At 55.6% G+C, this 13,177-nt stretch overlaps 1 protein-coding gene across 1 annotated transcript in view; it reads right to left on the bottom strand.

Annotated features, from left to right (window-relative positions):
- LOC147086833 (membrane-associated guanylate kinase, WW and PDZ domain-containing protein 2-like) overlaps positions 1-13,177 on the bottom strand; it is a 105,707-nt gene that overhangs the window by 42,853 nt on the left and 49,677 nt on the right. The window contains exons 8-10 of the mRNA XM_085979017.1: positions 13,014-13,177; positions 9,479-9,928; positions 2,592-2,885 (exon numbers count right to left, since the gene is read on the bottom strand). The exon at positions 13,014-13,177 is cut by the window's right edge and continues 16 nt beyond it. Coding sequence (XP_085835143.1) covers positions 2,592-2,885; positions 9,479-9,928; positions 13,014-13,177 — 908 coding nt within the window. The remainder of the gene's footprint in view (positions 1-2,591; positions 2,886-9,478; positions 9,929-13,013) is intronic.

Here is a 13,177-nt window from a genome sequence, read left to right as displayed (position 1 = left end):
GAGTTTCTCTGCATCCTCCTCACAGCACACACGCCCACCCAGCTTTGTGTCGTCTGCAAATTTGGAGATATTACATCGAGTTCCCTTGTCTAGATCATTAATATATATTGTGAATAGCTGGGGTCCAAGGACTGATCCCTGCGGTACCCCACTAGTCACTGCCTGCCACTCGGAAAAAGACCCGTTTATTCCAACTCTTTGCTTTCTGTCTGCCAACCAGTTCTCTATCCAAGTCAATACCTTGCTCCCAATCCCATGTGCCTTAACATTACACGCTAATCTCTTATGCGGGACCTTATCGAAAGCCTTCTGAAAGTCCAAATACACCACATCCACTGGTTCTCCCTTATCTATTTTACCAGTTACATGCTAAAAAATTCCAGTAGATTAGTCAAGCACGATTTACCTTTTGTAAATCCATGTTGACTTTGTCCGATCCTGTCACTGTTTTCCAAGTGCTCTGCTATTACATCTTTTATAATGAACTCCAGCATTTTAGATCTGATAGCAACCAGCACACTTCCTCAGACACTCTCCAGCACAACCCTCCCCATAGCACTGTATCAATCCCAAACTAATCCCACTGCCCCGCGCTCTCCCCATAGCCCTGTATCAATCCCAAACTAATCCCTCTGCCCCGCTCTCTCCCCCTAGCCCTGTATCAATCCCAAACTAATCCCTCTGCCCCGCTCTCTCCACATAGCCCTGTATCAATCCCCAAACTAATCCCACTGCCCCGCTCTCTCCCCATAGCCCTGTATCAATCCCCAAACTAATCCCACTGCCCCGCTCTCTCCCCATAGCTCTGTATCAATCCCCAAACTAATCCCACTGCCCCGCTCTCTCCCCATAGCCCTGTATCAATCCCCAAACTAATCCCACTGCCCCGCTCTCTCCCCCTAGCCCTGTATCAATCATAAAACTAATCGCACTGCCCCGCTCTCCCCCTAGCCCTGTATCAATCCCAAACTAATCCCTCTGCCCCACTCTCTCCCCCTAGCCCTGTATCAATCACAAACTAATCCCTCTGCCCCGCTCTCTCCCCATAGCCCTGTATCAATCATAAAACTAATCGCACTGCCCCGCTCTCCCCCTAGCCCTGTATCAATCCCAAACTAATCCCTCTGCCCCGCTCTCTCCCCCTAGCCCTGTATCAATCACAAACTAATCCCACTGCCCCACTCTCTCCCCATAGCCCTGTATCAATCCCAAACTAATCCCACTGCCCCACTCTCTCCCCATAGCCCTGTATCAATCCCCAAACTAATCCCACTGCCCCGCTCTCTCCCCATAGCCCTGTATCAATCATAAAACTAATCGCACTGCCCCGCTCTCTCCCCCTAGCCCTGTATCAAGCCCAAAACTAACCCCACTGCCCCGCTCTCTCCCCCTAGCCCTGTATCAATCCCAAACTAATCCCTCTGCCCCGCTCTCTCCCCCTAGCCCTGTATCAATCACAAACTAATCCCTCTGCCCCGCTCTCTCCCCATAGCCCTGTATCAATCCCAAACTAATCCCACTGCCCCACTCTCTCCCCATAGCCCTGTATCAATCCCAAAACTAATCCCACTGCCCCGCGCTCTCCCCACAGCCCTGTATCAATCCCCAAACTAATCCCACTGCTCCGCTCTCTCCCCATAGCCCTGTATCAATCCCCAAACTAATCCCACTGCCCCGCGCTCTCCCCACAGCCCTGTATCAATCCCCAAACTAATCCCACTGCCCCGCTCTCTCCCCATAGCCCTGTATCAATCCCAAACTAATCCCACTGCTCCGCTCTCTCCCCATAGCCCTGTATCAATCCCAAACTAATCCCACTGCCCCGCTCTCTCCCCATAGCCCTGTATCAATCCCAAACTAATCCCACTGCCCCGCTCTCTCCCCATAGCCCTGTATCAATCCCAAACTAATCCCACTGCCCGGCTCTCTCCGCACAGCCCTGTATCAATCCCAAAACTAATCCCACTGCCCCGCTCTCTCCCCATAGCCCTGTATCATTCCCAAACTAATCCCAATGCCCTGCTCCCTCCCCATAGCCCTGTATCAATCCCAAACTAATCCCAATGCCCCGCTCTCTCCCCATAGCCCTGTATCATTCCCAAACTAATCCCACTGCCCTGCTCCCTCCCCATAGCCCTGTATCAATCCCAAACTAATCCCACTGCCCCGCTCTCTCCCCATAGCCCTGTATCAACCCCAAACTAATCCCACTGCCCCGCTCTCCCCCCATAGCCCTGTATCAATCCCCAAACTAATCCCACTGCCCCGCTCTCTCCCCATAGCCCTGTATCAATCCCAAACTAATCCCACTGCCCCGCTCTCCCTCCATAGCCCTGTATCAATCCCCAAACTAATCCCACTGCCCCACTCTCTCCCCATAGCCCTGTATCAATCCCAAACTAATCCCACTGCCCCGCTCTCCCTCCATAGCCCTGTATCAATCCAAAACTAATCCCACTGCCCCGCTCTCTCCCCATAGCCCTGTATCAATCCCAAACTAATCCCACTGCCCCGCTCTCCCCATAGCCCTGTATCAATACCAAACTGATCCCACTGACTAATGACCACTGCCCCAGTGTTTGCCATCTTACCCAGCGACACCTCGTCCATTGATCCCGTTTCGAAGGAAACAGCGAGGACCCCGAATTCCTCCTCCTCCCGCCAAGGGCTGATTTCCTCGGGAGGCTGTCCGCTCTCGGCCTTCTCCAGTCTGTCACTGCTGGGGGAAGCTAGGTCCAGCTGCCCACTGCCGGCACCAACTCGCAGCGCCCCGTCTCCATCTCCGCCGCCGCGCTCCGTGTACACGGCCTGGGGTTGAGCTGAACCGTCGGCCGAACACCTCACGGAATCGGGCGAGAGCTGTGCGCCAATCACAGGGCCCTCCACTGTGGCAAATAAAGAGGCAATCCGTCACCAATTAACTCCCAATTACCCCTTCCTCACTTCCATCGCCCCCCATTACCCCCATCACCACACCCTTTATAGATGGAGTCTCCCCATCAAGAACCCCTTTTGTAGAGTCTCCCCATCAGGGATCCCTTTTATAGAGGGAGTCTCCCCATCAGGGACCCCTTTTGTAGAGTCTCCCCATCAGGGATCCCTTTTATAGAGGGAGTCTCACCATCAGGGACCCCTTTTATAGAGAGAGTCTCCCCATCAGGGACCCCTTTTATAGAGGGAGTCTCCCCATCAGGGACCCCTTTTATAGAGGGAGTCTCCCCATCAGGGACCCCTTTTATAGAGGGAGTCTCCCCATCAGGGACCCCTTTTATACAGGGAGTCTCCCCATCAGGGACCCCTTTTATAGAGGGAGTCTCCCCATCAGGGACCCCTTTTATAGAGGGAGTCTCCCCATCAGGGACCCCTTTTATAGAGGGAGTCTCCCCATCAGGGACCCCTTTTATAGAGGGAGTCTCCCCATCAGATACCCCTTTTATAGAGGGAGTCTCACCATCAGGGACCCCTTTTATAGAGAGAGTCTCCCCATCAGGGACCCCTTTTATAGAGGGAGTCTCCCCATCAGGGACCCCTTTTATAGAGGGAGTCTCCCCATCAGGGACCCCTTTTATAGAGGGAGTCTCCCCATCAGGGACCCCTTTTATAGAGGGAGTCTCCCCATCAGGGACCCCTTTTATAGAGGGAGTCTCCCCATCAGGGACCCCTTTTATAGAGGGAGTCTCCCCATCAGGGACCCCTTTTATAGAGGGAGTCTCCCCATCAGGGACCCCCTTTTATAGAGGGAGTCTCCCCATCAGGGACCACTTTTATAGAGGGAGTCTCCCCATCAGAGACCCCTTTTATAGAGGGAGTCTCCCCATCAGGGACCCCTTTTATAGAGGGAGTCTCACCATCGGGGACCCCTTTTATAGAGAGAGTCTCCCCATCAGGGACCCCTTTTATAGAGGGAGTCTCCCCATCAGGGACCCCTTTTATAGAGGGAGTCTCCCCATCAGGGACCCCTTTTATAGAGGGAGTCTCCCCATCAGGGACCCCTTTTATAGAGGGAGTCTCCCCATCAGGGACCCCTTTTATAGAGGGAGTCTCCCCATCAGGGACCCCTTTTATAGAGGGAGTCTCCCCATCAGGGACCCCTTTTATAGAGGGAGTCTCCCCATCAGACCCCTTTTATAGAGGGAGTCTCCCCATCAGGGACCCCTTTTATAGAGGGAGTCTCCCCATCAGGGACCCCTTTTTTCGAGGGAGTCTCATCAGGAACCCTGGGAATGTTTGGGCAAATGTCTGGGGGTCTGGCTGGGGCCCTGTGGGTGGATTCTTGACGCTGAGCTCAGATTATTGGGGAGTCTATTAGCGGGGCTGCTATTCATTCAGCTTCTGGCCTCGGCGACATGCACCGCCCACAATCCGCCATCAGGAGGCGCTTTCAGTCCGCGTGACAGAGTTGGATGACACCTGGGAGTGGGAGGAAGACGTCTGGGAATGGGAGGGAGACACACCTGGGAATGGGAGACACACCTGGGAATGGGAGACACACCTGGGAATGGGAGACACACCTGGGAATGGGAGACACACCTGGGAATGGGAGGGAGACACACCTGGGAATGGGAGAGAGACACACCTGGGAAAGGGAGGGAGACACACCTGGGAATGGGAGGGAGACACACCTGGGAATGGGAGAGAGACACACCTGGGAATGGGAGAGAGACACCAGGGAATGGGAGGGACACACCAGGGAATGGGAGAGAGACACACCTGGGAATGGGAGAGAGACACACCTGGGAATGGGAGAGAGACACACCTGGGAATGGGAGAGAGACACACCTGGGAATGGGAGGGAGACACACCTGGGAATGGGAGACACACCTGGGAATGGGAGACACACCTGGGAATGGGAGACACACCTGGGAATGGGAGACACACCTGGGAATGGGAGGGAGACACACCTGGGAATGGGAGAGAGACACACCTGGGAAAGGGAGGGAGACACACCTGGGAATGGGAGGGAGACACACCTGGGAATGGGAGAGAGACACACCTGGGAATGGGAGAGAGACACCAGGGAATGGGAGGGACACACCAGGGAATGGGAGAGAGACACACCTGGGAATGGGAGAGAGACACACCTGGGAATGGGAGAGAGACACACCTGGGAATGGGAGAGAGACACACCTGGGAACGGGAGAGAGACACACCTGGGAATGGGAGAGAGACACACCTGGGAATGGGAGAGGCACACACCTGGGAATGGGAGAGGCACACACCTGGGAATGGGAGAGAGACACACCTGGGAATGGGAGAGAGACACACCTGGGAATGGGAGAGAGACACACCTGGGAATGGGAGAGAGACACGCCTTGGAATGGGAGAGAGACACACCTGGGAATGGGAGGGAGACATTCCTGGGAATGGGAGGGAGACATTCCTGGGAATGGGAGGGAGAAACACCTGAGAATGGGAGGGAGACATCTGGGAATGGGAGAGAGACTCACCTGGGAATGGGAGAGAGACACACCTGGGAATGGGAGAGAGACACACCTGGGAATGGGAGAGAGACACACCTGGGAATGGGAGAGAGACACACCTGGGAATGGGAGAGAGACACACCTGGGAATGGGAGAGAGACACACCTGGGAATGGGAGAGAGACACACCTGGGAATGGGAGAGAGACACACCTGGGAATGGGAGAGAGACACGCCTGGGAATGGGAGAGAGACACGCCTGGGAATGGGAGAGAGACACACCTGGGAATGGGAGGGACACACCTGGGAATGGGAGGGAGACATTCCTGGGAATGGGAGGGAGACATTCCTGGGAATGGGAGGGAGAAACACCTGAGAATGGGAGGGAGACATCTGGGAATGGGAGAGAGACTCACCTGGGAATGGGAGGGAGACACGCTTGGGAATGGGAGGGAGACACCTGGGAATGGGAGAGAGACATCTGGGAATGGGAGAGAGACACACCTGAGAATGGGAGAGACACACACTTGGGAATGGGAGGGACACACACCTGGGAATGGGAGAGAGACACACCTGGGAATGGGATGGAGACACATCTGGGAATGGGAGAGACAAACACTTGGGAATGGGAGGGACACACACCTGGGAATGGGAGAGAGACACACCTGGGAATGGGATGGAGACACATCTGGGAATGGGAGAGACACACCTGGGGATGGGATGGAGACACACCTGGGAATGGGAGAGAGACACACCTGGGAATGGGATGGAGACACATGGGAATGGGAGAGAGACACACCTGGGAATGGGAGGGAGACACCTGGGAGTGGGAGACACACACCAGGGAATGGGAGAGACAAACACTTGGGAATGGGAGGGACAGACACCTGGGAATGGGAGAGAGACACACCTGGGAATGAGAGAGACACACTAGGGAATGGGAGGGAGACACCAGGGAATGGGAGAGACACACCTGGGAATGGGACAGACACACCTGGGAATGGGATGGAGACACACACCTGGGAATGGAAGGGGGACACACCTGGGAATGGGAGAGAGACACACCTGGGAATGGGATGGAGACACATGGGAATGGGGGAGACACACACACCTGGGAATGGGAGGGACACACACCTGGGAATGGGAGAGAGACACACCTGGGAATTGGGAGGGAGACACCTGGGAATGGGAGGGAGACACACCAGGAAATGGGAGGGAGACAGACCTGGGAATGGGAATAGGCAAACCTGGGAATTGGAGAGAGACACAGCTGGGAATGGGAGAGAGACACCTGGGAATGGGAGGGAGACACCTGGGAATGGGAGGGAGACACCTGGCAATGGGAGAGAGGCACCTGGGAATGGGACAGACACACCTGGGAATGGGATGGAGACACACACCTAGGAATGGAAGGGGGACACACCTGGGAATGGGAGAGAGACACACCTGGGAATGGGATGGAGACACATGGGAATGGGGGAGACACACACACCTGGGAATGGGAGAGAGACACACCTGGGAATTGGGAGGGAGACACCTGGGAATGGGAGGGAGACACACCAGGAAATGGGAGGGAGACAGACCTGGGAATGGGAATAGGCAAACCTGGGAATTGGAGAGAGACACAGCTGGGAATGGGAGCGAGACACCTGGGAATGGGAGGGAGACACCTGGCAATGGGAGAGAGGCACCTGGGAATTGGAGGGACACACCTGGAAATGGGATGGACACACACCCGGTAATGGGAGGGATACCCACCCGGGAATGGGAGGGATACAGCTGGGAATGGGAGGGAGACACGCCTGGGAATGGGAGGGACACGCCTGGGAATGGGAGGAGACAAACCTGGGAATGGGAGGGACACACTTCAGAATGGGAGAGAGACACACCTGGGAATGGGAGGGAGACACAGCTGGGAATGGGAGGGAGGCACAACTGGGAATGGGTGGCTGACACACCTGGGAATGGGACAGAGACACACCTGGGAATGGGAGGGAGACACAACTGGGAATGGGTGGGTGACACACCTGGGAATGGGACAGAGACACAGCTGGGAATGGGAGGGAGACACAACTGGGAATGAGTGGGTGACACACCTGGGAATGGGGCAGAGACACAGCTGGGAATGGGAGAGAGACACACCTGGGAATGGGAGATACACCTGGGAATGGGAGAGAGACACACCTGGGAATGGGAGGGAGACACACCTGGGAATGGGAGGGACACACCTGGGAATGGGAGGGAGACACACCTGGGAATGAGAGGGAGACACACCTGAGAATGGGAGGAGACAAACCTGGGAATGGGAGGGACACACTTCAGAATGGGAGAGAGACACACCTGGGAATGGGAGGGAGACACACCTGGGAATTGGAGAGAGACACAGCTGGGAATGGGAGGGAGACACAACTGGGAATGGGTGGGTGACACACCTGGGAATGGGAGGGAGACACACCTGGGAATGGGAGGGAGACACACCTGGGAATGGGGCAGAGACACACCTGGGAATGGGAGGGAGACACAACTGGGAATGGGTGGGTGACACACCTGGGAATGGGAGGGAGACACACCTGGGAATGGGAGGGACACACCTGGGAATGGGAGGGAGAAACACCTGAGAATGGGAGAGAGACACACCTGAGAATGGGAGAGACACACCTGGGAATGGGAGGGAGACACACCTGGGAGTGGGAGGGACACACCTGGGAATGGGAGGGAGTCACAACTGGGAATGGGAGAGAGACACACCTGGGAATGGGAGGGAGACACACCTGGGAATGGGAGGGACACACCTGGGAATGGGAGGGAGACACGCCTGGGAATGAGAGGGAGACACACCTGAGAATGGGAGAGACACACCTGGGAATGGGAGGGACACACCTGGGAATGGGAGGGAGACACACCTGAGAATGGGAGAGACACACCTGGGAATGGGAGGGAGACACACCTGGGAGTGGGAGGGACACACCTGGGAATGGGAGGGAGACACACCTGGGAATGGGAGGGAGTCACAACTGGGAATGGGAGAGAGACACACCTGGGAATGGGAGGGAGACACACCTGGGAATGGGAGGGACACACCTGGGAATGGGAGGGAGACACGCCTGGGAATGAGAGGGAGACACACCTGAGAATGGGAGAGACACACCTGGGAATGGGAGGGAGACACACCTGGGAGTGGGAGCAAGACACACCTGGGAATGGGAGGGAGACACACCTGGGAATGGGAGATACACCTGGGAATGGGAGAGACACACACCTGGGAATGGAAGGGAGACACACCTGGGAATGGGAGAGAGACACACCAGGGAATGGGTGGGGACACACACCTGGGAATGGGAGGGAGACACCTGGGAATGGGTGGGGACACACCTGGGACTGGGAGGGAGACACCTGGGATTGGGAGGGAGACACACCTGGGAATGGGAGAGAGACACACCTGGGAATGGGTGGGCGACACACCTGGGAATGAGAGAGAGACACACCTGGGAATGGGAGAGAGACATACCTGGGAATGGGTGGGGACACACCTGGGAATGGGAGGGAGACACACCTGGGAATGGGAGGGAGACACACCTGGATATGGGAGGGTGACACACCTGGGAATGGGAGAGAGACACACCTGGGAATGGGTGGGAGACACACCTGGGATGGGAGACACAGTTGGGAATGTGAGAGAGACACACCTGGGAATGGGTGGGAGACACAGCTGGGAATGGGAGAGAGGCACACCTGGGAATGGGTGGGAGACACAGCTGGGAATGGGAGAGAGACACACCTGGGAATGGGAGGGAGACACACCTGGATATGGGAGGGTGACACACCTGGGAATGGGGGCGCGGGGGCACTGACCTGTGGCCACTGTGCCCTCAGCGTGACGGTGTACCATCTGGGAAAGGCTCCAAACTCCGAAGCTGAGATCTTCCATCTTGCAAAGCACGAGGGGGATTACAGGAAGCAGTGCGCGTGATGGTGAGGGTCTGTCTGGGATGGCAGGGAGCGCCGCCTCCTCACCCGTACCCCACTCCCCTCCCGAGGGAACGATCCAAGTTCAACTCACCTGCCCTCTGGACCAGGAGCACCACGTCCCCTGCCCGGGTGTGCGTCCTGAGGACCTCCTCCAGCTGCCAGTCGCTCAGCGCCCGCACCCGCTGCCCGTTGACCTTGACGATGAGGTCGCCCTCGGCCAGGCTGGGGCAGCAGCGCCGGTCGCTGACCCGCGTCACCCTGGCGAGGCCGCCGGCGTCCCTGGCCACCGCGAAGCCCGGGCCAGCGGGGCTCTGCATGATGGGCACCGGGAGCAGCACCAGGGCGGGGGCGGGGAGGCTGCTCGCCGCCCGGGCGTTCACCTCCGACAGCAGGCGGGGCTCCACGTTGTAGAGGGGCGGGTAGCCGCGCCGCAGGCGCAGCTCGACGCTGGCGCCGTTGGGCACGGCCTGGAAGAGGCGCACCACCTGGTTGTGCGTGGATCCCAGCACCGAGGCCGTGTCGATCGCCACGATGATGTCATCTGCGGCCAATAGAGAAAGAGAGTCAGCTGGTCATAGAAACATAGAAACATAGAAACTAGGAGCAGGAGTAGGCCATTCGGCCCTTCGAGCCTGCTCCACCATTCAACGAGATCATGGCTGATCATCCAAACCCTAGCACCCGGTCCCTACACCGACAGCCATCCCACCCAAGCCCTATCCCCGTAACCCCATAACCCCACATATTTAATCCCCCCTAACACTAAGGGCCAATTTTTTTTTATCATGGCCAATCAACCTAACCCGCACATCTTTGGACTGTGGGAGGAAACCGGAGCACCCGGAGGAAACCCACGCAAACACGGGGAGAATGTGCAAACTCCACACAGACAGTCGCCCGAGGCTGGATTCGAACCCGGGTCCCTGGCGCTGTGAGGCAACAGTGCTAACCACTATGCCCCGCGCCCTGAATTTACAACATCCAATTACATCATGGCTACAGCACGGAAACAGGCCATTCGGCCACTCTGCTCTATGCCGGTGTTCCTGCTCCACACGAGCCTCCTCCCGCCCCTCTTCATCTCACCCCATCACCATATCCTTCTATTCCTTTCTCCCTCATGTGTTTATCCAGCTTTCTCCTTAAATGCATCTGTGACCACTCCCTGTGGTAGCGAGTTCCACATTCTCACCACTCTCTGAGGTAAAGAAGTTTCTCCTTAATTCCCGATTGGATTCATTAGTGACTCTCTTATATTGATGGCCCCTAGTTCTGGTCTCCCCCACAAGTGGAGACATCTTCTCTACGTCTACCCTATCGAAACCCCTTCATAATCTTAAAGACCTCTATCAGGTCACCCCTCAGTCTTCTCCCCCTTATTTTTATTGTTCAATCTTTCCTGATACTTATAACCTCTCAGTTCTGGTATCACCCTTGTAAATCATTATTGCACCTGCTCCTGTGCCTCTATATCCTTTTTATAATATGGAGACCAGAACTGTGCACAGTGCTCCAAGTGTGATATGGAGACCAGAACTGTGCACAGTGCTCCAAGTGTGATATGGAGACCAGAACTGTGCACAGTGCTCCATGTGATATGGAGACCAGAACTGTGCACAGTGCTCCAAGTGTGATATGGAGACCAGAACTGTGCACAGTGCTCCAAGTGTGATATGGAGACCAGAACTGTGCACAGTGCTCCAAGTGTGATATGGAGACCAGAACTGTGCGCAGTGCTCCTAGTGTGATATGGAGACCAGACCTGTGCACAGTGCTCCAAGTGTGATATGGAGACCAGAACTGTGCACAGTGTTCCAAGTGTGATATGGAGACCAGAACTGTGCACAGTGCTCCAAGTGTGATATGGAGACCAAAACTGTGCACAGTGCTCCAAGAGTGATATGGAGACCAGAACTGTGCACAGTGCTCCAAGTGTGATATGGAGACCAGAACTGCTCACAGTGCTCCAAGTGTGATATGGAGACCAGAACTGTGCGCAGTGTTCCAAGTGTGATATGGAGACCAGAACTGTGCACAGTGCTCCAAGTGTGATATGGAGACCAGAACTGTGCACAGTGTTCCAAGTGTGATATGGAGAGCAGAACTGTGCACAGTGCTCCAAGTGTGATATGGAGACCAAAACTGTGCACAGTGCTCCAAGTGTGATATGGAGACCAGAACTGTGCACAGTGCTCCAAGAGTGATATGGAGACCAGAACTGTGCACAGTGCTCCAAGTGTGGTCTAACCAAGGTTCTGTACAAGTTGAGCATAATTTCTCCACTTTTCAATGCTATCCCTCTAGAAATAAACCCCAGTGCTTGGTTTGCATATTTAATTGACTTGTTAACCTGTGTTGCTACTTTTAGTGAATTGTGTACCTGTATGCCCAGATCCCTCTGCTCCTCTACCCCATTTAGACTCTTAGGGGGGAAAAATTCGGTTGCTTTGCGCCTCCCGTTAACGCGCGCTAATGGGGCACAAAGCAACTAGCGCCCGGGCGCGGCGATGTTTGCGCCGCTTGCGAAATTGACCAGACATTTTGTGGCCGCGCTAAACACTACCGCCACGATCTCCTGCGCCGGCAGATCATGACGTCAGTCGAGCGCGCAACGCCCCGGACCGGATATTGAGTGGCGCCCCCTGCCTTACCGCCTGCCGCTAGCAACGACAGGTTGAGGGGAGCGTTTTGCAGTCGGGAAGGGACTGGGGGAGCGCTATTTAAAGGCGACCGCGTCCTGTCTTTTTTTGTTGGCGACATTTTTGCACCACGCATTCTGAGAGGGAGAGAGACTTCTGCAGAGAGTCAACGCTGTGTGAAAGGGTTTTGGGTACTGAGCAACACTTTGCTGGTTCATTTTGATTTGACCTTCCTGGCATCGATTTAGAAGACTATGGGGGCTGCACTCTGAGCTCTTTCCCTGGGCCTCTCCATTGTTCTTTCCAGCAGATTGGATGTACAGGTCTCTCCAGGCCGAGATTCAAGGCTGCAATGAGCAGGGTGTGGATGGAGACCAAGATCGACCCTCCCCTTTAAGAACTGTCCGGCGCCAGTGTGTCTGTGTTCCATTGCTGACTGACATCACATGAGCTTTGTTATAAATCTCATCATTCATCAAGAAACTACTCGTGAAATAACGCTGGACGGCCAGCTGGTGGCGCTGTCCAAGGAGTATAAATACTCGGGCGTGGGCCCAGCTTGCCAGGGACATTTTGTAAGACAAGGTACTAGTGAAGTACAACTAGACCGCCATGTTCTAAAGCCTTGCTTTATGCTCGCACCAAGTTTTATTACATCAAGCTTCGCCCGCGCTCTGAGGTAGCGCCTCGCTCCTCGGCGTTAGCGCCTTAAGACAGGTGTGTAACGCCTGATTTAGCGCTCCAATCACCTCCAGGGGTGATAAAAGCCAAGTCTGCAGTCAGAGGCGGTAATTAGCGCCAGGCGCTAAACTTGGCGCCCGGACGATAATTGCGCCCCAAACAGGGCGATGCCGAATTTCTCCCCCTTACTTTCCAAGGAGTGGGTGGCCTCCTTATTCCTCCTACCAAACCGTACCACCTTACACTGATCTATATTGAAGTTCACTGGCCATTCGTACAGACTCGGTGTCCCGCGGGTTCACTCACGGATCTCCATGTCACCGCTGCGATCGGCCGGCCCTCCCGTCGCCACGCTCACCACCTGCAGCAGCTCAGTGGGCCGGTTGCCGCCGGCGATGGTGAAGCCGAAGGTGTTGTTGGTCTTGGTGACGGTGGTGATGACAGAGTGACCGAGCATCTGGGACACGTCG

This window comes from Somniosus microcephalus, unplaced genomic scaffold (assembly GCF_052327205.1).
Source record: "Somniosus microcephalus isolate GS21.2 unplaced genomic scaffold, FLI_Smic_1.0 unresolved_chr7, whole genome shotgun sequence".
Taxonomy (NCBI): Eukaryota; Metazoa; Chordata; class Chondrichthyes; order Squaliformes; family Somniosidae; genus Somniosus; species Somniosus microcephalus.
Note: the sequence above shows the minus strand (reverse complement) of the source record. Positions and strands in the feature narration are given on the sequence as shown.